At 58.5% G+C, this 24,357-nt stretch overlaps 1 protein-coding gene across 3 annotated transcripts; it reads left to right on the top strand.

The window, feature by feature from the left end:
* JAK3 (Janus kinase 3) lies at nucleotides 1-24,357 on the top strand. Of its 3 annotated transcripts, XR_012156151.2 has the most exons (25): nucleotides 1-212; nucleotides 2,396-2,610; nucleotides 3,379-3,502; nucleotides 4,664-4,775; nucleotides 5,479-5,624; nucleotides 5,985-6,282; nucleotides 7,136-7,258; nucleotides 9,408-9,565; nucleotides 10,481-10,586; nucleotides 11,210-11,396; nucleotides 11,891-12,012; nucleotides 12,737-12,868; nucleotides 13,033-13,117; nucleotides 14,093-14,226; nucleotides 15,041-15,179; nucleotides 15,579-15,730; nucleotides 16,849-16,999; nucleotides 17,415-17,554; nucleotides 18,302-18,491; nucleotides 19,197-19,321; nucleotides 19,662-19,834; nucleotides 20,721-20,838; nucleotides 22,009-22,119; nucleotides 22,218-22,968; nucleotides 23,752-24,357. XR_012156151.2 is itself a non-coding variant. In XM_073323712.2 (24 exons), exons 1-24 carry the CDS (start codon nucleotides 106-108, stop codon nucleotides 22,332-22,334), a joined length of 3,462 nt encoding a protein of 1,153 aa, XP_073179813.2. In that variant the 5' UTR covers nucleotides 1-105; the 3' UTR covers nucleotides 22,335-24,356. The 3 variants fall into 3 exon arrangements, 2 of the variants coding, with proteins under 2 accessions (XP_073179813.2, XP_073179812.2); XM_073323712.2 differs by having other exon boundaries at nucleotides 15,044-15,179; nucleotides 22,218-24,356; XM_073323711.2 differs by having other exon boundaries at nucleotides 22,218-24,356.

Raw genomic sequence — 24,357 nt, 5'->3', positions numbered from 1 at the left:
TGACAGGAAGTTCACACAAAGCCAAGATACACAGAGGGCAGGAAGGAAGCGAGAAGGGGGATTTCCCCCCCCCCACCATCTTTCATCTGCATCACAGCTCGCTCCATGCCCAGCTCCCTGCCCTGGCCCCGGGAGAGGAAACCGAGCACGCTGGCTCCTTGTCCCTCCAGCGAGGGCAGAGCTGCGCCCACGAAGACGTCACCCCACACAAGGTAACGCTCTGGGTCTCACCGGCTGGGATGCAGGGCAGAGCGGGGCCTGGCTCGCGAGCCCATCGTGGCGTAGCTGCTGCGACGGGGGGCTCGGTTCCCTCCCCCGAGGTCATCCAGACCCGGAGGGAAATCGCAAAGGCCTGTTGCTAATAACAGAGGAGGGAGCCGGACAAGGCTGCTCAGCGGCTCACGGTTGTTTGTCTCTTGGGACGTTGGCCGGCCCGCTGTGAAGGCGAGCTCTGTCTGAACCCAGCGAGAGGCGAACGGAGAAGGCCGTCAGCGAGCAGGGGGTTTGGCAGGGCTGGAGGAAGGCTACGTCTGGGGTCAAGGCATTAAACTGGGCACCTGCTCTGCCCTGACTCCCGGGGGTGGGGGGGGCTTTGGCTAGTCATCTGTCCTCGCTGGCTGAGAGAGTTGGCTGCTCAGCATCAGATGTCTGAGAGGGACCTGATCTTCAGAGCCCTGCCAGGCCACTTTTTAAACAGGTGGGCCTCTGTGCCTCAGTTTCCCCATCTGTAAGACACACTCCCAGCTCCCAGGTTTGCAGAGTGGGCTGAGGCCCTTTGGCTAGATGGTCTGATGGGGTCACTGGATTCAGCCCCTCCTGTCAGGAGGACAGGGACCATTCCCCACTCGGCGGGGAGGGAGGGGAAATGTACCGCTCTCACTTCATACTACGAGAATCCTGGCACACACACACACACACACACACACTCTCTCTCTCTCTCTCACACACACACCCACACCCACCCCTCCCTCCCCTATACAGCACGAACATGACCACAGCCTGCAAACAACTAACATGTTCATTGCACTTATGCATCCCCCTCCCTAGAGGGTTTTAAGACCACGTTGGCCAAACCCCCAAAAGGGCTGGTCGGGGGTCGCTTGGCCCTGCCTCAGCACAGGGCACTGGACTCAAGGCCCCTTTCAGCCCCACATAACTCTGATCCTACGTTGAAGAGACAAACCAAGTTGAACTTGTGGGGCCTGATTCTTCACTCCCGTGCATGTTTACACCAAAGAGCAATGCTACCCTGCCCATTTGCACGGCTGTGCCCACAGAAACCGGAGTGTAACCAAGAACCCCCGCCTCCCCAGTTCAACTCCGGGTGCGTCTTGCAAGGCAGCAGAGTGAGGCAAGAAATGAGATTAGCATCAGCTCTCTGGGAAGGGAGTGGTCTCAGCGTGAAATGAGTGCAGACAGGAGACCACAATACGCCCTGTGACGTTGGCACCAGCTGGCCCACGTATTGGCCAGTCAAGGATTGAGCGACCTGCCGTCTTGGCTAGGAGACTAGTCTACGATACCATGTTTGGCCAGCGTAGCCACATCCTGGAGGGCCGTGAAAAATGTCCTGCCCTTGGCAAGTGAGCCAAGCCAACTTATGCCCCTATGTAGGTACCACGGGGTTGCCGGAGGAATTCTTCCTCACTGCCTCCTCTGGGGGTGGGTGGGGGAGGGATTTCAGTGTCTGCACCACCTTGTTTTGAGGCCTGCGCCTCGCCAGGCCCAGGTTCAGGCAGGCTAGTGGGGAGGGAGGAGAGAAGCCACCTGAATAACTCACCGGCTCCGTTCTGCAGGGCTCTCAGACCAGCCTTGCTCCAGCTGGAGAGGCAGGGAGGGGGTAGGGGAGCCCCAGGCAGGCCAGCAAGCAGCTGACCACCTGGCCTCTGCATTGCCCACCCTCGTAGAGTCCTGCACCCAGCCAAGCCGCTGTGACTCAAACCTCACTCAGGGGAATGAAGCAGACTGCAAGCAGGAGGCTGCTTTCATGGTTGACTTTCTGAGCGCAGTCACATTGGGAAGGAAGGCCGGGGTGGGGGAAGGTGTATTCGATGCGGCGGCCGGGGCCTTTGCAGCCGCCTGAACAGGACTTCCTACCTCCCCACCTCGCTGAGGATGAAGTGCCCGGGATGGGAGGGGAGCCAGCACCTGCTAGAGAGCAGGCAGGGGCACTTGCAGGAGCAGAGGAGAGCATTGCTGCCTGGCCTGGTTTTGCCAGGAGGGTCCATTTGTGGAGGTGACTGGCCCGGGAAATCTGGGAGCTCCGGACCCGCTACCAGCAGGGCTCAGAATCAGCCCGGCGGTGCCGGCGTTTAGTGCCGGAGGCGGCCGCCCAGAGCAGGGAGCGCAGAGAAAAGGAGCCCGGCTAACCAGCCCCGTCCTGGTGTTGCCGCAGGCTGCCTCCCACCATGGCCCCCCTCGGGGAGGAGACGCCCCTGATCGGAAACAGGTCCTGCAGTCTGTCCTCCATGGAATCGGGGACCCTCCAGGTCTACCTGTACCACCCAGCCAGCACCCCGCGATCGGACCCCGACTTGGGCGGCGTCCTGACTTTCGCGTACGGCGAGTACTTGGCCGAGGAGCTCTGCGTGGCGGCAGCCAAGGCCTGCGGTGAGAGGGGCGGGGGGGGGGGGTTCTGGGGATGGGATCCACCCGGGGCAGGGGAGGGGAGGAGGTGGCCCCGCCCCCCGTAACGCAATGCCATCGCTTCCCGAGCTGCCGCGATTATGTCGCCACCTGGTGGCCGCAGCCCGAAGCACCAGTCGACCACGGGGACAGCAGCCAGACGCTCTCCCGTGCTGCATCTGCCCTGTGCCTGTGGGAGGAGCCCAGCGCCCAGGGCTTCACAATCCCCTTGTCCGGTGCGGGGGGCCTTGCAGCCCAGGAGATCCAGGGTCAATTCCCAGCTCTTCCCCTAGCCACAGGGTAGCCTGGGATGAGCCGCTTCCCCACCCACGCATCAGTTCCATTGGGAGAATGAACCCATCTTTCTTCAACCCTTGAGCTAGATTGTAAGCTGCCTGGGGCCGAGTGTAAGTGCCCTGCTGCCCCAATCTCGGCAGAGGGCCACCCGGGGCAGGCTGGAGCTCAGGCTCTGAAGCCTAAGGAGGGGGGGAAGGGGTGCACCGAAGCTGCCCCTTCCAAGTTCTGCCTACTCGGCTGTTTTCGGCGCATTCGCCCAAGCCCTGCTTGCCTGAGCCCTGTCTAGAGCCACCCCAGAGCTACCGGAATGGGTGAGCCCTGGGTGCCCTCAAACCAGGCACGGACACCAACACAGCCAGGCCAAGGAGCCCAGGGCGAGCCGCTCTGGTGTCTGGGCTAGTCAGGTTTCCTGCCGGGTTTGCCGAAACGCCTCACCTGCCACTCTCCTCCCTGCAGGGATCCTGCCCGTTTGCCACTCCCTCTTCGCCCTGGCAACGGAGGACCTGAAATGCTGGTTCCCGCCCAACCACCTCTTCACGGTGGACAATTCGAGCTGCCAGGTTGTCGTCTACAGAATCAGGTGCTTACGAACTCCCTGCCCCAGTCGCTGAGCGCCCAGCTCCTGGGGCGTTGTCCGGAGTCACCCCCTTCCTCGCGGGCCTGCGAACTCGCGAACCCAGCAGAGACCTCTGGCTAAGCTTCCCCGCCAGTGCAGGCTCCTCGGCGTTCCAGGCAGGAGTGTCTCTGTCCTAGTCCCTACTTCCCTCTGGGCCAACGAACCGCACCCACTCCCTTCCCGGCCTGCGTGGAGCTCATGGGATCACTCAGGAATTACCCTGTGTCTCCACACAGGGTTTCAGCACCCAAGCCTAGGGCCCCTCAACAGCAGGGCAGTGAGGTCTGTCCGCTCCTGAGCGGGGCCATTATTTCACACTGGTGCATCCAGGGCCGGCTCTAGGGTTTTTGCCACCCCAAGCAAAAAATTTGCCATAGGTGCATCTCAGGGGCAGGGTTGGCTCGGGAACCTATCGGTGGCACGTTTGATTAGGAACCACCCGACTGGATCAGACCCACGGCCCATCTTGTCCAGCATCCGGTCTCTGCCAGTGGCCGGCCACAGGCAAGTGCAAGAAGGTCTGGGTGGGGGAGGTCTAGGTTGGATATTAGGAACCACTCTTTCACGCGGAGGGTGGTGAAGCACTGGAATGGGTTCCCTGGGGAGGCGGTGGAATCTCCAGCCTCAGAAGTTTTTAAGACCCCAGCTTGACAAAGCCCTGGCTGGGATGATTTAGTTGGGGTTGGTCCTGCTTGAAGCAGAGGATTGGACTAGATACCTCCTGAGATCTTTTCCAACCCTAATCTTCTAGGATTCTAAGAAACCCCACAGGAAACAGTTATGGGACAACCTGCCCCCATAGAGCCTCCTGTGGAATGATAGTGTCTTATATTCTCTCTAGGCTCATATCCTGTGCCCAGCCCCCAAGCAGGAGGTTGGGGCTCATGCCCCGATGCCAGCAAGTTTTGCATCCTGCCAACATTCTTGGTCCTCTTTAATCCTTGCTATTATATCTGCACATCGCTGCCCCCCCCTATAAAATCACCACTGGGGAGCTGGTAACCCCAGGGTCAGAAGTGACACTTCGAGAGGGTCAGTTCTCACCCCCAAGCAGCCAGCCCACGGGGAAGTTAGCGTCAAACATGGAGGAGAAGAGAAGTGAGCTGGGCTCGTTTTCCTTGGCAGGTTTTTCTTCCCCAGCTGGTTTGGGCCGGGGAAATCGTACCGCTTCGGGCTGCTGAATGACCAAGCCAGCGCTGTGCTAGACTGTCCCACCATGAATTATCTCTTTGCGCAGGTGAGTGATGCCCCGGGGGGTTGCTACAGAGCGTTTGTCCCCTAAAGTCAGGTACCAGCATCACCCGCCAGGTGCGTCAACGCCCAGCTGTGAGGTTCAGACATGGCATTGCCCAACCACTTTCCCAGTTGGGCTGCACCCCGGTTCACCGCCCCCCCACTGCACAGCGGAGGAGGGAAGGCGCAGAGAGATAAAGCAGCTGTCCACAGCCCTGCAAGGCCCCAGGGGCAGAGCTGGGAACTGCCCCCCAATCTCCAAAGTGCCAGCCCAGCACCTCGGCTGCTTGCGAGCGTGGGCCTCTGCCAGCCTGATCCCAGGTGCACAAAGGGCCCAGGCACCGCCTAGACTGGGTTGTGAACAAGGTATAACTGGAGTGTGGAAATCCCTGTGCAGCAAGCTGGGAACTGCCCGCGGCTGTACAACTGGGGGGGGGGGGGGATGTTGCCAGGGCTGGAGTCACCCCAAGATCAAGCATTGCTCAGGGGGCTCAGGGTCCCTCAATCCCTTGGAAGGAAGCTTACTCACTTGTGGCCCTGTTTCCACATCCCTGCAAGCGGGGGGGATCCCAGAGCACCAGCTGGAGCCTCGCTGTGCTTGTGTAGCTGATCTGGGGGGCGTGGGGCAAAGTGGCTCTGCCCACAGGCTGTAATCGCAGCCTGGCGCTGAGCGGACCGTGCGTGGTGTGCTTGGGGGTGGCCCCCAGTCCCGCAGCGATTTCATCAGCGGGCGAATGGAGGGGGCGCTGAGCCTGCAGATGCAGGAGGAGTGTCTCAGCCTGGCCGTGCTGGACATGCTGAGGATGGTCAAGGAGAGGAAGTGGAGCCTGGAGGAGATCTTCAACAGCGTCAGGTGAGAGAGGGATTGGGCGGGGGGCAGGGGGGCCAGCAGGGCAGGGGGATCCGGATGTGTCCCTTCTAGCATCTGGCCCCAAGTTCCATCTGCCAAAGCAGCTGCAAACGCACCCGCTTCCCTGCCCTGCTGGGTTCCAGCAGCAGCCACCAGTGCAGGCACAAATGCTCACCACACAGGCTCACCCCCAGCTGCCCAGGCCTTGCTTTCAGCCGCCCAGGGACCCCGGCCAGCAGGTCCCACGGATCCCAGTTGGCGAGCTACCAAGGGCCACCTCCTCTCACATAACACCTGGAGAAGGGGCTGTTGGGGAGGCTAGGCCAGGACCAGGTCTCCTCCATCCTCTTCTTCCACCCCCAGCTACAAATCCTGCATCCCAGAGACGCTCCGGCACCAGATCCAGCAGCAAAGCTTCCTGACCCGCAAGCGGATCCGGAGGAAGTTCCACAAGTCCCTGCGGAAGATCAGTGGCTGCCAGACCGATGATTGCACCCTCAAGCTCAAGTACCTGATTGACCTGGAGAAGCTGGAGAGGGCCTGGGTGGAGGAGAGCTTCCCGGTCCGAGCCCACAGCGCTAGCGAGCGGGGCCAGGAGGGGCAGAGGATCATCCACGTGTCTGGGGAGAACGGGATCTTCTGGAGCCACAGCGGGGACAAGGTGAGGCTGAGGGGGCGTGGGGCAGGAGCAAACACCAGCCCTCAGCCCCACATGGCTCAGCTGGGGATTGAACCATTCGACGCCGGAGATGGGGCTGGGGGGCAAAGGGCTGTTGCTGCTCCATACTTTTGAAACATGGGGCGATACCACCCCCCCACACACACACACTTTTGCAGTCCATCCCCCACCTCTGGATTGACCCTGGGACCATGGATCTAAAAGCACAAACCTCTCCTGCTTGAGCTAATTAGCCGGAAAGCCATAGCAGCCTCCAAAACCTATAGCACGCCACCGCCACTAGAAGGGGCCGCAGCCCTGGCTGGTGTCGGTGTGGGGCACACCACAATGTGCGCTCCATCTCCTCCACAGACAGGGAATGAAAACCCGGCTCAACGTGTCAGGAAAGGCTGGACGGGTTTTCGTTTCCTGTTTCCCACCTGCGAAATTCAGCCCTTGTCTTGCTCTTGCTTTCCCAGGAAACTCGATGGGCCACTGGAGAACTCACAGGTCTATGGCATCAGGGAAACCAGGCCAGGGAGCTGGGAGGGAAAGTGGCTTGTCCTCCAGCTGCCTTAAACCTCTGTGCATTTCATGTGTCCTCTTACCCACGTTTAATCCTATCACCAACCAGCCAGGTGGGAGGATTGTTCTCCGGGAAAGACCTAGCCCCAGCCCTTCACTTGAGCTTCTGTGTCCTCCAGCAAAACCAGGGGCAAGAAGAATCCACCCTCCTGCTACATCTGAAACCTCACCCGGGGTCCGAGGCTTGGGGGATGTTTCGGGTCGGTTCTTGTTGTCTCGCGTTGGGAAAATGCTCAGTTCAGAGACCCACTTCTCCTCCTCTCCACCCTAGAGCCGCCAGCCGTTCTGCGACTTCCCCGAAATCGCCGACATCAGCATCAAGCAAGCGAGCCGGGATAGCAATCCCGTGGAGAACCGGATCGTCACAGTCACCAAGACGGACAACAGGATCCTAGTGAGTGTGTGTGTGTCAGGTGGGGGAGCTGCCTCATTCCGACTGCCTGCTGTTCCCTTTTGGGCACCCACGGGTCTCTGTGTCCTTTCTAGACACATAGGGGAAGGGACCTCGAGAGGTCAGCTAGTCCAGCCCCCTGCACTAAGGCAGGACCAAGTAACCCTAGACCATCCCTGGCAGGGGCTTGTCCAGCCTGGTCTTAAAAATCACCAGTGACAGAGATTCCACCACCTCCTTAGGGAAATTCCAGGCTTAACTCCCTTGACAGTTAGGAAGTTTTTCCTAGTGTCTAACCTAAATCTCCTTTGCTGCAATTTAAGCCCATTGCTTCTTGTCCTGACCTCAGCGGTTCACAGCAATGTATCATCCTCTTCTTTAGAACAATCTTTTACGTACTTGAAGACTTATCAGGTTCCCCCCCCAGTCTTCTTTTCTCCAGGCTAAACAAACCCCGTTGTTTGAACCTTTCCTCAGAGGTCATGTTTTCTAGACCTATCATCATCTTTCTTGCTCTCCTGTGGGCAAACATGAGCCTACCATGTCATGAGTACTTTCACCCAAGCTCCCCTCCACCTTCAAATTCTCAGCCAGTTTCTCTGTATCTGTCAGGAACAAATCCACCTCAGCCTCTGCCCTAGTCACGTCCTCTGCCTTCTGTGATAAAAACGTGTCCCCAGGGCATTCCAAGAACTAGTTGGATAATCTGGGCCCTGCTGCATTATTCCCCCAGCAACAGCTGTCAGAGTAGCTGAAGTCCCCCATCACCACCAAGTCCTGTGCTTTGGATGGTTTTGTTAGTTAACATAAGACCGTAAGAATGGCCATACTGGGTCAGACCCATAGGCGCCAACTTCTCCTGGTGCTGGTGGGTGCTCACGCCCCCCCACCCCCGACCCTGACTCCACCCCCATTTCAACTCCTTCCCCAAAGTCCCCACCCCAACTCTGCCCCCTCCCTGCCCCCATTGGGCTACTTCCCCAAATCCCTGCCCTGGCCCTGCATCTTCCCCTGAGCGCCCCGTGTTCCTCCCACCCCCACAACTGTTTTGCGGTGGCAAGCCCTGGGAGGAGAAGCAGGGGTGGCGCGCTCAGGGGAAGAGGCAGAGGTGAGCTGGGGCAGGGAGCTTGGCACCCACAAATTTTTCCCCATGGGCGCTCCAGCCCCGGAGCGCCCACGGAGTCGGCGCCTCTGACCAAGGGTCCATCTAGCCCAGTGTCCTGTCTTCCGACAGTGGCCGGTGCCAGCTGCCCCAGAGGGAATGAACAGACCAGGGAATCATCAAGTGACCCATCCCCTGTCGCCCACTCCCAGCTTCTGGCAAACAGAGGCCAGGGACACCATCCTGGCTAACAGCCATTGAAACGTTGTTTAAAAACAAGCCTCATCCACCGCTTCTTTCTGGTTAGCGGTCCTGGGCCCTGTAGTAGACCCGTCCCAGGAGATCGCCCTAGATTTTCACTCCTTTCAGCCTTAGCCAGAGATACAGCCCGCCATGCCGTTTGCCTTTTCTGCACTAGTATCACATTGCGGACTCCTTCCACGTGCGATCCCCCATGGCTGCCAGAACCTATTCTGCAGCCCTGCAGCCTAGCCACTCATTCCCCATTTTGCATATGTGCAGAAAGAACCAAAGTCTCTATGAGAGAGCAAGAGACGGAGGGAGCGGGACGCGTGCGTCTCCTCTGTGAGGTCTGCACTAAACACAACTCAAAATGGCCTGCCGCAGACAGCCGAGTCCTTAGAGATTTAAAGGCACGGTACACAGGAAATGAAGCCACAGCTGTTACTGTTCAGTGCTCCATCACAGAACCTGCCCCTCACAAGGGTTTCCCTCTGCCCAGGGGCAGCCTTCTCCTCCTCGCCAGGCCTCCACATGGACACAGGACAGTTGGCATCCCAGGTCCTGCGGTTCAGGGAAGCTGTACCCCCATTTCCTCCCCACTCCCATTGGCTTCCAAAACTGGCTGACCACAGTGACAGCAGCACAATGCACTTGCCCTTGTACCCTGCCCGTTCCTTCCACAGCACCCCCTGCGCAGGGCCAGGGCTAAGTGCCACCCTCTTGGCCTGGCTGAGCATGAGGGATGCTTGTGGCTCTGATTCCAGCTGAGCCTGTTGTCTCTCTCCGCCCCTCCCCTCACCCCCCCAGGAGGTGGAGTTCCTCACGCTGCAGGAGGCCCTGTCCTTCGTCTCCCTCATCGACGGCTACTATCGGCTGACGGCGGATGCTCACCATTATTTCTGCAAGGCAGTGGCTCCCCCCCGGCTGCTGGAGAACATGGAGAACCAGTGTCATGGACCCATCAGGTGGGGATGGTGACGGGACCCTTGCCAGCAGCAGCGCCGCCTGGCTAGAACATAACTCCTCCCCTGCCAACTTGGCAGCCTCGGGCTCTGGATTCCTGGGGGCAGGGAGTTAAAAATACTCTCTGCAGGAAATGTCAAGTAATCATTTAGGTAGGACCTACACAAAAACAATGCTTGCTGCTCCCCTGTTTTGGCTCTGAAGGGGCACTGCACTTGTTCTGTTCACCAGAGCTGTGCTGAAATAGGAGGAGGGAGATGATGCTTGAACAAGGAAATTGGTTTTTAAGGGAAAGCATTTTTAAGTAGAGGGTGTGGACTACTGGGTAGTATTCCCAGCTCTGGGAGGGGAGTGGGGTCCGGTGGGTTAGAACAGGGGAGTCTGGAGTCCAGACTCTTGGATAGTATTCCCAGCTCTGGGAAGAGTGTGATCTAGTGGTTAGAGCAGGGAAGGTAGCCAGAACTCTTGGGTTCTATACTTGCGTCTACCAATGGCTGAGTCCTTATGAGACATCATACAATATTTGGAAAGGGCTCGGAGAACCATTTCTGGGAAGTCTCCTCAAAGGGGAAAAGATCCCAACTAATTCTTCCGAAAGCCCCACCGTTGCCTTTCATGTTCTGTCTGACCCCAGCTCCCCTTCCAAATGGAGGAGCCAGAATCTGGAGGGGAGGCAATGGGGAGCGCGTTCTAAAAACCCTTCATTGCATGTAAAGCGTCACGTGGCCTTTGCAAACTGACCCCTCCACCCTCGCTCTAAAGGATGGTGCCATGTGCCAGGCCTGGGCACTGAGCATGCACTATCTTAAAGGGACAGTGCAGAGAATAGCTGTGCTGGACCCAGTCGCTGCGAGCTCTGGTTGGTTCCTGGCGGCTGGGACCTTCGCAGGGTCCTGACACGGGCCTGGGCTTTGCAGGTCTGAGTTTGCAGCAAAGAAGCTGGCAGCGAATGACGAGGGAGCCTACCTCCTCCGCCGCAGCCCGCAGAACTTTGACAGCTACTTGCTGACTGTCTGCATCAAGGTGAGACCTTGTGATTGACGGTACCTGTCCTCTGCTGGCTGCCTGGGGCACAGGGGGATGCCAGGCTGCTTCCCTGAAGCTGTTCAGCATCAGAGTTTATTCATGCTTCCCAGCCCTCTGCTGGGGAGGACATCAACCCCACAGGGATCCGCTCCCGTCCAGTGGGGGACTCCAGTCCGGAATTCCCCAGTGACCCATCCAGGCTAGAAAGGGTCCGTCTGAGTCAGCCAACCAGAGGGAAGAGAGAGGATCTGGAACTGGGATTCAGTTCTCACCTGGGACAGATGCTGGGCGTGGTCCCCAGGAGAAAGACCCGGCATGGATTTCTCTGCCTTGGTCCCCTCCCTGGCTGCATAGAGAACTGCCCCGCATGGACCTAGGTCTATTCGGGGTGTCTCAGAGCCAATGAAGCCCAACTCCTTGGATGGGCCAGGACCCCCTCTACCATCCCTGCCCGCTATTCGGACTCTGCCTTTAGCTTCCTGCATCTCACTCAGGGATGCCCAGTCCCTGGCTCCTAGCGCCTGTTGGCCCAGATCATGGACTGTGGCTCCTTGTGGCTGAAGGATCCTTTGGGTCACATGTGGTACCGCTGGCTAACTGCCCCCTGCTCTGCTATGCAGACTTGCTTCGGACGGGATTACAAGGGCTGCCTGATCCAGAGGGACAAGGATGGGAGCTACTCCCTCTCCGGAGTTGCCAGGCGCTTCTGCAGCCTCCAGGAGCTGCTCTGCACCTACCAGAACTGCACCCTGCACGCCGACGGGGTGGCCCTGCACCTGGGCACCTGCTGCCCTCCCCAGCCCAAAGGTAAAGCCAGGGTGTGACGCCACACATGGCACCCGGGGGCACCACCTGGATCCAGACTCAGGGCACGTGGTGGGCCAGACCCATAGGCGGGAACCAGGTTCTGCCTAGCCAATGGGTTGGAGGGCTGAGGAAACCAAGGGCAGCTCAACGGTCTGTGATGTCACGGCGGCGGGTGTGGCCAGCAACATTTAAAGCCCAGTTGTGCCGGCTGCCCCGTGGGCACTGCTGAGGACCATTGCGCCTGCCGGAGACTGTGTGTGCCAGGATGACGAGGATGTCTCCAGACTAAGGGTCTGTCTCCCAGTCCCCCCCACAAGCCATGCACATCCAGGCCAAGCCCTGGGTCTAACTGTGGGAGCTTTGTCCCCCTCCCTTCCCACGCTGAGCCCCTGTGCTGAGCAGTGAGGGAGCATCTGACCATTACATGGCGAGACCCCCCCGCTCACCCCATGCCATGGTCCCTGCTGATTTGTCCCCTTCCCTCTCCTCACAAGAAAAATCCAACCTGCTGATCGTGCGAAGCAGCTGCTGCCAGCTCCTCAGCTCCCCCTCTGCCCCACGCCGCAGTGTCAACCAGATGATGTTCCACAAGATCCAGCCGGAGAACCTGATGATGGTAAGTGGCGAGGGCTGGGGACACAGGGCCCACACCAGGGTCTGGCTGGACAGGGGGACTCCTCTCCCAGCCACATTTCTGGATCAAACCCAGAAGCGGGCGACCTGCCCAGGACTCCTGGGTTCTCTGCCCAGAACTGGGAAAGAAGTAGTATGTTCTAGTGTTCAGATCAGGGGCCTAGGGGAGGCGGCTCAGGACTCCTGGGCTCTTTTCCCAGTTCTGAAAGGATTGCATGGTCCAGTGGTTACAGCAGGGGAGGGGGCATTGTCAGGACTCCTGGGCTCTGGCCCAGATTCACCATGTGACCTTGGGGGAGTTCCTTCCCCACTCGGTACCTCAGTTTCCCTCTCTGTGAAATGGGGACTATTGAGGGCAAGGGCCTGATCCTTTCGCTCTGGTGTAAACTGGGAGTCGCTGGCAGGCACAGTACTCGGGAACAAAGGGAGACAGGCAGCAGTGTTGTGCACTGCTCCCACACCACCCCTGCCTGCGAGAGGAGACAGACACCAGGGTGATGGGCACAAGAGGGCTGGCATTTCCAGAGGAGGCTTGTGGGAGTTAGGTGGGTACCCAGCTCCCAGCAAAGGGGGCGCTGAAGGATTGTGCCCTGGCTCCAGGGGGAGCTGGTGAATGACCCAGGGCAGATGGAGGGGTGGGTGTGTGGGGGAGGTGCCCCCTGGTTATTTATCCCCTCCCCTCATCTCCTCGCTCTTGCTTCTGACAGTGCGAGAACCTGGGCCAGGGATCCTTCACCAAGATCTACCGGGGCATCAAACGGGACCAGGAGGACGACGAGTGCCACGAGACCGAAGTCCTGCTGAAGGTGATGGACAGCAGCCAAGGCAACTGCTCCGAGGTGAGGCCTGAGGTTGTCGGGGGGCAGGGGGATGAGCCGACACACTGGGCTCCCTGCAGCTTGCCCAGTGTAGGGCGGCCTGGCTCTAGAGAAGCTAAGCCAGAGACAAAGCAAGGGGACAGGTATCCTAGCTCAGCCTAACCCGGATTCTCCGTCCGTTCCAGTCCTTTCTTGAAGCCGCCAGCATAATGAGCCAGATCTCCCACAAGCACCTGGTCCTGCTGTATGGGGTCAGCATCAGGGAAAACAGTGAGTAACGCCCCTGCCGGGGCCTTTCCCGAGATGCTGCCCAGAGAAGGCGCGTGGCAGGGAAGGCCCTGAATCATTAGAACGGGGAGGTGTCCGGGCAAAATGCCAGTTTCTTGCTCCACAGTTGATTCTGCTTGTTTGCCGTTTACACTCACAGCGAGTCAATCCCAAGCAGTTTCACTTCCTGAGGCTGGAACCCAGGTGTCCTGGCTCTCAGTCACTTCTCTCAGCACCAGATCACCCAGCTGTCCCTTGCTCTAGCCCCTGGCTCACGCTCTCTCCCAGAGCTGGGAACAGAAATAACTTAGCAGTCCTGACGCCCAGCCCCCCACCAGACTACACCCTGCGCCCAGGGCCAGGGACAGAAACCAGGAGTCCTGACTCCCAGACCCCTCCTCGAACCCACAGCCCATTCCCAGGGCTGGGGATAGAACCCAAGGGTCCTGACTGCCTCTTCCACCCCTATTCTAACCCTCAGATCTAACTATGCCCCCAGAGCTGGAAACACAGGAGGCCTGATTCCCTGCTGCTTTAACCACTAGCTCCCCTTCTGCCCCCAGAGTTGGGGCCAGTGCTGTAGTGTCCACGTTTTTAACTCTGCAGAGAAAAATCTTGTTAGAGTCCCCCCCAAAATACATAGGGCGAGATTTATGAATCAGACTCACTAAAACATTTCCGTTGGAAGGCAGCATGGGGCACTGGAGCTGGGGGGGTCAGGACTCCTGGGTTCTAGTCCCAGCTCTGGGAAGGGAGTGGGGTCCAGTGGACCGTGAGGGGCTGGGAGTCGGACTCCTGGGTTCTATTCCCCTGAGCCAGCAAGACATCCTGAGGACACAACCAGAAGGTCCTCACAGGTATTTGTGATACAGGAACCATCCTCCCTGGGCTGAGTCAGGGAAACTCTGCCTCTGTAGCCAAGTGGTCCTGGCCCAACCAGCTGCCGTGAGATGCTGATCGCTTGCCCCTCCCCTGCAGGTATCATGGTGCAGGAATACGTCCGGTTCGGCGCGCTGGACATATACCTGAAGAAGAACCAGGCTGGGGGCAAGGTGACAGCCAGCTGGAAGCTGGAGGTGGCCAAACAACTGGCCTATGCCCTCAACTTTTTGGTAAGCTGGCAGATGACTCACGGTCAGCCCCTAGACCCCCTCCCCAACCTCCTTGCCAATATCCCCCTTGATCACCCAATATCAGCATGCCCTTCTTGGGCCCTGCAGGCAGGCCCTCGGTTATTTACAAGGAGCCAAAGACTAGGTTGGGGTTAAACTCCCAGAGCAGTTATTAAACCTGAGAATGACTCATCCTGCTCCACACACACACACACACCCCTTCCCTGGGGTTTTCCCTCATGGTTAATTTCAGAAATAATAAGAATCTGTAGCTCTTACCTAGCACTTTTCATCAGTCGATCTCAATGCATTTCACAAAGGCAGACATGATCATCAACCCATTTTATAGAAGGGGAAACTGAAGCCCAGGGAGGGCAAGTCACTTACCCAAGGTCCCCCAGGGGGCCAGTGAAAGAGCCAGGAATAGAAGCCAAATCTTCTGAGTCCCAGTCCTGTGCACTAGGTCACAGTCCAGCCCTCTCCCCTTACTACTGGAGCATTTCTAGGGTTGCAGGCCAGCCTTCATTCCCTCTGCAAGGCAATCAAAGCATTTGATCCTCCTGGGTGGGTGGTGATAGGGCCCACCTGGTCTGGCAGCCAGGGTGAGTTAGCAGAAATAGCTCTGCAGCTGCATGTCCCTGGCACCTTCAGTACTCTGGAAATCAAAGCCCTAGATTCTGTGGTAAAAGACGAACAATGGTGGGTGGTAAGTAACAGCCCCAGGCCCAAATAGCCTGGTGAACAGGGAAACAAAGAGACACACTGGGCTGTTCGCTGCTGACATTTGCAACTGACCACTTCGCTTCTTCCCCAGGAGGATAAGAAGATCGTGCACGGCAACGTCTCTGCTAAGAAGGTCCTGCTGGCCAGGGAGGGGGACGCTGCCAGCGGCAGCCCCCCTTTCATAAAGCTCAGCGACCCTGGAGTCAGCCTTGCCATGCTGACCAAGGAAAGTAAGTTCCCTGGGGCAGAACCAGCTCCCATCACAACTCACACCCCATGAGGCTGGGGAGGGACAGAGGCGTCCTTTGGGAAGAGGCATCCTTCCATCCCCCACCTTTCCGCCAAGGAGAAGAGTTTCCCTTGAAACAGACCAGTTTGTCTCCACTGAGGAAAGGCCCTTGGGATCCCACCAGGGCCTTCCCTGGCTCCCATCACCATAGTATCTGGGCACCTCAGAGTCTGCAATGTATAGTAGGGCAGGGCTACGATCCCCACTGCACAGAGGGGAAACTGAGGCACAGGGCAGCTAAGGCCCAGATCTTGAAAGGTTCTTAGGCTTGGCAACAACAATTACCAGGGTGCCCGCGTGCGGAACTGCCTTCACCCCACCGGTGTGTACTCCCTTGCAGTGCTGATCGACCGCATCCCCTGGGTGGCCCCCGAGTGCATCAGCAACCCCAAGAACCTGGCACTTGAGTCGGACAAGTGGAGTTTTGGGGCCACCGTGTGGGAGATCTTCAGCGGGGGCACCATGCCCACAAGTGTCCTGGAGCCCCGGTCGGTGAGTCGGCCCCTCTGCTCCCTGGAATCCCCCCTCCCATGGTTCTGAGCCACACGGCAGCCCCAGAAGGGTCACTTCCCTTCCTCTGTTCCTGCGGCTGGGATTTTACCAGCCTGGAGGTGCTGGTTTGTGTTGGCAGAGCGGGTCTGACCTGCAGTCACTCCCATGACAACTTCTCTGCAAAGTTCCTCTTCGGAGGGCCCCTGCCCAGAGCAGCTGTTCCTTCACTGTGCTGCTCCCGCTCACGGGCGCCAGGCAGCGATGCACCATTGGAAACTTACAAGGCCCCTTGACACTGCTGGCGAGCCTGGGTGGGCAGAGGCAGATCCGGTTCAAGGATCGGGGCCCACAATCTTGGCATAGCAGGAAGGTCGGGGTCACTCTGGTTAGTTGAGGTGCCATTGGGGTGCAGGCATCAGAGTCTGACACATGCCCCCCTAAAAGCTGGGGGAGTAGGGCCAACCCCAAGCGTTCCCATGACATGAGTTTGTCGGCTCCCCAGAATCACGATCAGCTTAAAAACCATGAGATAAAAACATTGGGTTCTTTTACCTTTGCCTTCAGGGGTCTGAGCCCCTCAGGGTCCCCACTTCCACCCTTCCTCACCAGCCAGGAAGGCTGGCAAACGCTTTGCTTTTCGTTTTTTAAATGGAAGCCAAGATTTGCATGTACTACCATGACTCCCAGAGCTGGGACTTTATGAAAACCTCCCAGTATCCTGCGACTTCTGATGAAGCCATTTCAATTGGCAAGGCTCCTTCTGACCCCGGGGGAGGGGCATGTGCTGGAAGGCAATCGGCCCTTCCCCCGCTGCATGTTATTTTTAAAGATTTTTTTTTTAAAACCCGACGGTTCCCCGTGGAGAAGGACAAGGGCGTTTGGGCTCCTCCTCCTGGCATCCCCCTGCACCTGGGGCAAATGCAGGTGGAAACTCCAGCCGGCTGAGAGACCCGAATGCCACAGCTTCTACCCGGGCAGGCCTTTATCCACCCCCGCCACCCCCCATTCATGGCAGAGGGCGGTGTCGGGTACCGAGCAAGGGACGACCCAGTGGGGGGACCCAGGTGATCCGCAGGCAGTGCAACACCGAACCCCCCTGCCCCCTTTCCCCTGGATAGAAACTCCAGTTCTACCAGAACAGCCTCCAGCTGCCGGCTCCCAAGTGGACGGAGCTGGCCAATCTCATCACCCAGTGCATGGACTACCGGCCGCGCTGGCGACCCTCCTTCCGGGCCATCATCCGGGACCTCAACAGCCTCATCACCTCAGGTGAGTGCCCGGCCGGCGCACGTGGGACAGGCTGCCGAGAACACGGGGCGTGGGATCGCAATAGACAGCAGCTCCCGAGCCACACGCCCGGCGGTAACGGCCACGGTCCGGTAAGGGCCTGTTGGTCCCCGCGGATGACTCTGGTCCCCCGTTTACCAGGCTGACTGTGGTCTCTCTTGCCTCCAGCCCTGGCCTGGCCGGGTGTGAGGCCAGGGTGGCTCCAGGGCGTGGTACCGAGCAGGGTACAGCGGTGAAGCAGGAGCCCTGCTTGCTTTTGGCTCGGTATCGCCCCCTGCAGGACGACACCGGTGCTGCCGCTGCCCAGTTTGCAGCCAGAGGAAGTGGCTGGGCCTGGGGGGGGACTGGTGGGAGCTGGCCATGCAGCCTGACATGCCCACCCTCCCCCACGTTTCAGATTACGAGCTGCTGTCAGACCTGTCGCCCAGCGAGCTCCCAGCCAAGGATGGCTTCTGGAGCTACGTCACAAACCCAGCGTGCCAGGACCCCACCATCTTTGAGGAGCGGCACTTGAAATACATGTGTGTGCTGGGCAAGGTGAGACCCCGAAAGTCCCACGCCTCAGGCCCCAGCCTCCCTGTGTGCTTTACATTCCCGCCAAGTCACCCGGCCTGGCCGAGTCGCTGCACCACCCTCACCCCAGCGTTTGGGTGTTAAACAGCTCCCCGGCCGGACAACCCGGTCCCCTTCCTCCCACGGCTCTCTCGTGGGCAGCCTGACCCCCCAGCCTGAGCCCAGGGCGCCCTTGGGGCTGTGCATTTCCTTTTCCTCAAGCAGGGTCTTTGCCCCCCTAATGTCATTGGGGACCTTCTCCCAGGGCTAGTCACCCTTTGCAGAGGGGCCAAAACAAGGCCTAAGCCTTACTGTGGAGGATTTAAATGGTGCATCGTCCACCCTGCCAAGGGCCAGTTTCTCCCGTCTTCCACCTCCACAGCTAAACCTTCAAAACCCTTGGCCTCCGTGGTTTCTTGTAGCAAGGAGTTCCGCAGGACAGGCACGTATCACCCACATTAGTGCTGGGTAAATCTTTGCCCCGCCCCCCGCGGCAGGCTGGGTAAGGAGCTTATACTGCTGCATCCAGCTGGTGGGGTTTCCAGGAACCACCGCCAGGGGGAGATGAAGAGCCATGCTGGGTTAGGGTGGGTGGCGTGGTGTGGCAGGCGTGGCGTGTCTCGTGGGGATCAGGGCCCTTGCTGCAGGCCCCGGGGGGGTTGCCACGGCTGTATCCATCAGTCCCCCCCGAGCTGCCAGGCCCCCCACACTCCACTCCCTCTCCCGCCCCAGGGGAACTTCGGCAGCGTGGAGCTGTGTCGATACGACCCGCTGGGCGACAGCACCGGGGAGCTGGTGGCCGTGAAACGGCTGCAGCAGAGTTCAGCCGAGCAGCTGCAGGATTTCGAACGGGAGATCGCCATCCTGCGCTCCCTGCACAGCGACTTCATCGTCAAGTACCGGGGCGTTTGCTACAGCCTGGGTGAGCCGGGGGGCCTGGGCAAGGAAGGGTTAACGCTAGGGCTGGGCAGGAGCCCTGGGGTGTCCGAGGCTGGGGCCACATCCGGAGCCAGCGCCCGGCCTGGGTGGGGCTACATTCGGTTAGACCCTCACAGCCGGGGGCAGTGAGCGTGACGGGGCAGCGCATTCCATGGGGAGCCGCTGAAATCACCGACCGAGGCACCAGGGTGATGGCTTCAGCACGCTGCAGGGGCCTGTCACAGGCTCTTTGCAGCTCTGCAGCTGGCCCTGAACCATGACCCGCAGCCCCCCTGCTATCCCAGCCCCCCAACCCCGACCCGCAGCCCCTCTGCTATCCCAGCCTCCCAACCCCGACCCGCAGCCCCCTGCTATCCCAGTCCCACCAGTGTCCCTCAACCCTGACCCGCAGCCCTCTGCTATCCCAGCCCTGGGCTCCCCCACCCCACAGCCCTGCTGGTGCCCCTCAATCCTTGCTGCTTGTTCCAAGCTGAGACCCTCACCTCGCTGCCTGGTGGAGCTTTGACTAGAGCAAACCCGCTCAGGACGCAGTGGGTAGAGGGCCAGAGCTGAGGGCCGGGTGTGGGGCAGACTCGGGTTGGGCCTGAGGGCCAGGTGTGGGGCAGGCTCCCGGGCCAGAGCTGAGGGCCAGGTGTGGGGCAGGCTCCCAGGCCAGAGCTGGCCATGACATCTTTTCTGCACCTTCTAGGGCGGAGGAGCCTGCGGCTCGTCATGGAGTATCTGCCCAAAGGCTGCTTGAGGGAGTATCTGCAGAAGAACCAGGAGCGCCTGGACCACAAGAGGCTGCTGCTCTACGCATGGCAGATATGCAAGGTAGGGAGCCCGGCTGCACCCCCAGGCACCTCCCCGCATGCAGCTCCTCTGCTTTGTGCCCCCCATTCACAACAAGAGGGACAGGAAACTGAGGCACGGAGCAGTTACATGACTCTCCCAAGGTCACCCAGGGAACCTGTGGCAGAGCTGGGACGTGAGCCCAGGTCTTCACAGCCCGGCCCCAGCGCCTTACAACCATCCTTCCTTTCCCAAGTGGGTGCATGGAGCAGGGCCAGCTGGCTCTCTGATTCAGAGTAGGCAGGGAGCGGGGGAGCCAGGGTCCCCTGTGAGATTGGCGTGTATTCCCTCTGGCTGGAGGCTTTCAGCATCTCTGTTCCAGGGCATGGAGTACCTGGGATCCCAGCGCTACGTCCACAGGGACTTGGCCAGCAGGAACATCCTGGTGGAGAATGAGACCCACGTGAAGATCGGGGACTTCGGCCTGGCCAAGCTGCTCCCCCAGGACAAGGAGTACTACGTGGTGCGGGAGCCAGGACAGAGCCCCGTGTTCTGGTAGGGGAGGCCCGAGCTGCCAGCACCCGCTGGACTGCGTTTCGCTCGGGGGTGGGGGCTGCAGCTCCCAGAGCAGCTGAAAGCCAGGACTCCTGGGTTCTTTTCCCAGCTCTGCCACAGGCTCCCTGTGTAGCCTTGGCCATGACACTTCTGCTGCCTCATTTCTCCCCTCTGTAGAAGGGGGATAAACCTCTTAGCGAGCGCTGAGGAGATTCGGAGTGCTCCCCCAACCCACAGTACAATCCAACCTTCCTGCGGGAGGGGCCATTTCACACCTCTAACGCAGTCCATGCTAACAATGGTACTTTGCAAACATCAGCTAAACAGTCGCCCTGTGAGAGCAGTATTGTCAACCCCGTTGTACAGATGGGGAAACCGAGGCACCGGCCTGCGGCCACCGAACAAGTCAGTGGAAGAGCTGGGAATAAAACCTGGGTATTCTTGCCCCCTAGCCCTACACTCTATCTGCTAGACTTAGCTGCCTCCCCCGGTGGTCCCGTACAGCAGCGACGAAGGATGCCTGGCTAGATGGGGAACGGGAGGCTGGGGGGTGATGTTGGAGTTCTCTGATACAGGGCCCACGGCCCGTGCATCTGGGGGACTTTGAGGTCAAAAATGTTGATTTTTAAAATACGCAGCCAACTGTTCAGCTTGTGTAAAATGGTGCCGCTCCCGTTGACACCCATCGAGCTGGGCCCGATGTCTCCGGCTGGGGATCTGGCCAATTTGTTGCAGTATCTGTCTCTGCAAACTGCCCCTTCTCTCTGCCCCCTTTTGCCCCTGGAGGGGAGAAGCCCCTGCTTCAAACAAGTACCCTGATGGGCCCTCTGCTTGCACAGCCCAGTGCTCACCCACCTACCTCGCTAACCACCTCCTCCCCGGCCAGGTACGCGCCCGAGTCCCTGTCAGATAACGTGTTCTCCCGCGAGTCCGACGTCTGGAGCTTTGGAGTCGTCCTTTACGAACTCTTCACATACAGCAACAGAAGCCAAAGCCCCTCCGAGGTGAGACCACTAGCCACAGCTTCCCCTAAGGGCTCCGTCTCCCGCGAGCACCACAGGGTGCCATGGGTTTGGAGGTTCTCAGCCTCTGCTGCCAGGAAAGACCTTTGGCTGAATCAGGCACATCTCCCCCTGGACTCCTGTGGGAGCTGCCCCCCCCCACCCATCACCAGAGCTGAACTTGGCCTGGTGCATTTAGGATTGCCCCAGAAGAATTGCTGAACAACCCCATGATCTACTTAGTCTCCAACATTGGATGCCTCAGTAGGTTTAACTCCCCTGCCTCAGAGTGCTCCTAATGGGGCAATCCTATCAGGGGAGGGTCTGGGATTCCTTCCTGACCCCAGTCAGCTCATACCCTGAAGCATGAGAGCTGAGAACCCTTGTCACTTAATAAATGTCCAAGCCCCTAGAAGCCAACTAAGTTCCTTGCTTCACTAATATCCTGCAGCAGTAAATTGCACAGGTGAGCCCCAATGCTATCCCACTGCAAGGTGTCCCCCCTTGGTCACTTATCTGAGCAAACATTCCACACAAGTGACCCATCCACGGCAGACTAAACTGGCAGTTTCCTTTCCTGAAGGCGGCCGTGGGTTATGTTAGATACAAACTGAACTTTAGTTGATAAAGGGATAAAAAATGACAAATCGATGCTTTAATACCTGGTTAACACTTAGAGTCCAACCTGTCAATAGATTGCTTACAGCCTCTGTACCACCTTACCTTGCTGTGTACATAACCATCCCCGACGCCCTCCTTTCACATCTGTTACCTACTTACAGAACTTCAATTTGTTATTGATTACCCCTTTGTAAATGGAGCTTTGATAGACTAAAGGGTGACCACAGGGACTATATAGTATGGGGAAAAATCAGATTTAAAAAAAGCAAATGGCCTTGCAGTCCCCCCTCCTGCCTGCAGAGGGAGACAAAGTCACATCTGACCATGGAGATTATATGGCATGGGGTGGGGGTGGGGGGACTGGTTTAAAAAGAGATCTCGCAATCCCCACTCCTGCCTGCGGAGGGAGACAAAGTCCCATCTGACCATGGGAGAAAGGGGGGAAACTGGTTTAAAAAGAGACCTCGCAATCCCCACTCCTGCCTGCGATAGGAGACCAATCCACTCCCAGAGTTTCCATTTCCTGCCTTGGTTTCCCTCCCTGCCTCGCAGGAATTTCTCCGCATGATGGGACTCGACAAGCCCATGCCGATCATTTGCCACCTGCTGGAGCTGCTGAAGGACGACAGGCGGCTCCCCGCGCCCCCTGGCTGCCCCGCCGAGGTAAGGAGCCCGTGCTTCCCCGAAGGCGGGGGTGGCTCTGCCAGGCACGTCCCTCTCCCCGCTCCGAGTTCACGGCTCCGCACCCCTTTCTCCTCCAGGTGCACGGCCTGATGCTGAGCTGCTGGGCCTTCAGCCAGAGCAAGAGGCCCAAATTCAGCGAGCTGGGGCCACAGGTCGAGGCACTACGCGACAGCCGGAGCAAGGTCCGAGGCTAGCAGGACGAGGGAGGAGCGGCCCAGCCCCCTCAGCAGCTCCCGGGCCCCTGTTCCTGTCCGGACTTGACACCGCTCCTCGCACCCTGCCAGGCACGCCACCCCCCCCCACCCCGCCCACAGGCCAGGGACACCACGGACTGCGGGGTCATGGCCTGCGCAGAATCCCACTCATGGGCCCATGCTGTGAAACTGCAGGGACTGAACTCAGGGCAGGGCCCTCGCCCCTGGGACAGAGAAGAGGACGGCAGGACACGCAAGGGGCTTGACGATGGCTCTGGCAGCCCCATGACCCAGCCTCCGGGGCTAAGCCAGACGTGTGCTCGAGGCAGAGCAGCAAAGGGCCCCGGGTTCCCTGCCAAGAGCTAGTCTGAAGGCTTCAAGGCCACAGAGCCGCTCTGATCCCTCCAAGGCTCCTGCGGAGACACCTTCCTCCTCCCAACTTCAGCAGGTTGGGGGACCGGGACCAGACTGCCAGCCCCAGAGCCGCCCGGTGCCCTCCCGCTGGGCTACATCACTGGCCCAGCCCGGTGGCTAACGGGTTTGACTCAGCCGCGGCTGGTGCTGTTCAGGATCGTCGCTTCCCCGGCTTAGGCCTTGGCTCCCAAGGATCCGCTTCAGCAGGGCGCAGGCTGAGGTGCGTTCCCAGCTGCTGTGCCCAGCTATTTGCCCGTGCGGGTGACTGGGGAGACTGAGTCAGCCGCTCGTTGGTGCGGCATGCCATGGGCCGCAGAGTCAATCAGCCCATCCAGTCTGACTCTCCTGTATAACACGGGCTGGAGAACTTCACCCCACGACCCCTGTCCTGTGCGTGGGAGCTCGTGTTTGACAAAGCACCGCCCAGAAAGGCCCCCCACGCCGCCCTAGGGCAGGCAGGCCCTCGCTGCCCCATGTGCTTTGTTCCTGTGGTGCATCACAGTCCTTGAACACAAATCAGAACCATCCGCTGGGCATTGCCCCTGTATTGTACTCGCCCCTGTCCCCCCATCTAGTGATGCTACCAGCTAGACCCGATCTGTATTACCCAGAGATCTGTGGAGCTTTTCCCACAGCCCCCGTTTGCTGCTGGAGCTTACACCAAAGACTCTCTATCTTTTAAGATACCTACGGGGAGGCTTTTCACACCCCAGTTTTTCTTGGAGAGGGAGAAAGGACTGGAAATCTCAGCAATCCCACCCTCCCCCACAGACCTCCCCAGAGCATTGCCAGTTAAAGAGAGACACAGAAGAGCAGCACCATGATGAATTAATTTAATTATTCAGAGAGAACAGCAAGGTCTGAATGGAAGGACTCTTAGGGTGAAGCAGTTTTGGTCTTTGAAGCAGACAGGTAGTTGGGGAATTCTCCTCCCACATCCCCCCAAAAAATGGAATTGAATTGAAAATTTAAATGAAAATGAAAAACTTTTCTTTTGTTACAGGCAGTGAAAGTTTGTGAAAATGTTCAGGTTTTCATTTTAAAAACATCGACAGATGTTTGTTTTCAAACGCCGAAAACCCTTTGTACATAGTGGCCAAAAGCTGAAACGTGTTTGGCTCTTCAGCAAAAGTAGGAATGGTTTTGTCCTGTGAAACCTTTTCCACAAAAATTTCATTTATCCGAAACTCAACTGTTGGACAGCATAGCAGGGGCTTTACCCCGGGGACACCGGAGCCGCTTTGCAAAGAGTTAATATATACGAGGTACAAAACAGGGTGTTCCAGCATATGCGAGATGAACTCGATTGCTTTTTAAACTAGCGCAGCTCGGGTGGGCAGGATTCGAGTTTTAATCAGTAAATGTTGGGAACCATCGATTTCTCCATACACACACAACCCGAGGAAGGACTATTGCCAGCGATAACGAGAGACATTTACAGAGAGGTGAAGTAAGAAAAAGATGCTTGACAATAACAGACTTTGATTTAAGGAGTGTGACTTTGTACGTTTCTACCTGTGACATTGACAATTTGCGATTTAACGGTTTATAAAGCTTTAACTTTTTGAACCTTGAAGGTGACTGTCATTAAATTAAATCATTATTGTCT

Source organism: Lepidochelys kempii, chromosome 25, assembly GCF_965140285.1.
Source record: "Lepidochelys kempii isolate rLepKem1 chromosome 25, rLepKem1.hap1, whole genome shotgun sequence".
Lineage (NCBI taxonomy): Eukaryota > Metazoa > Chordata > Testudines > Cheloniidae > Lepidochelys > Lepidochelys kempii.
The sequence above is the reverse complement of the archived record's forward strand: the minus strand, read 5'-3'. Positions and strand labels throughout refer to the sequence as shown.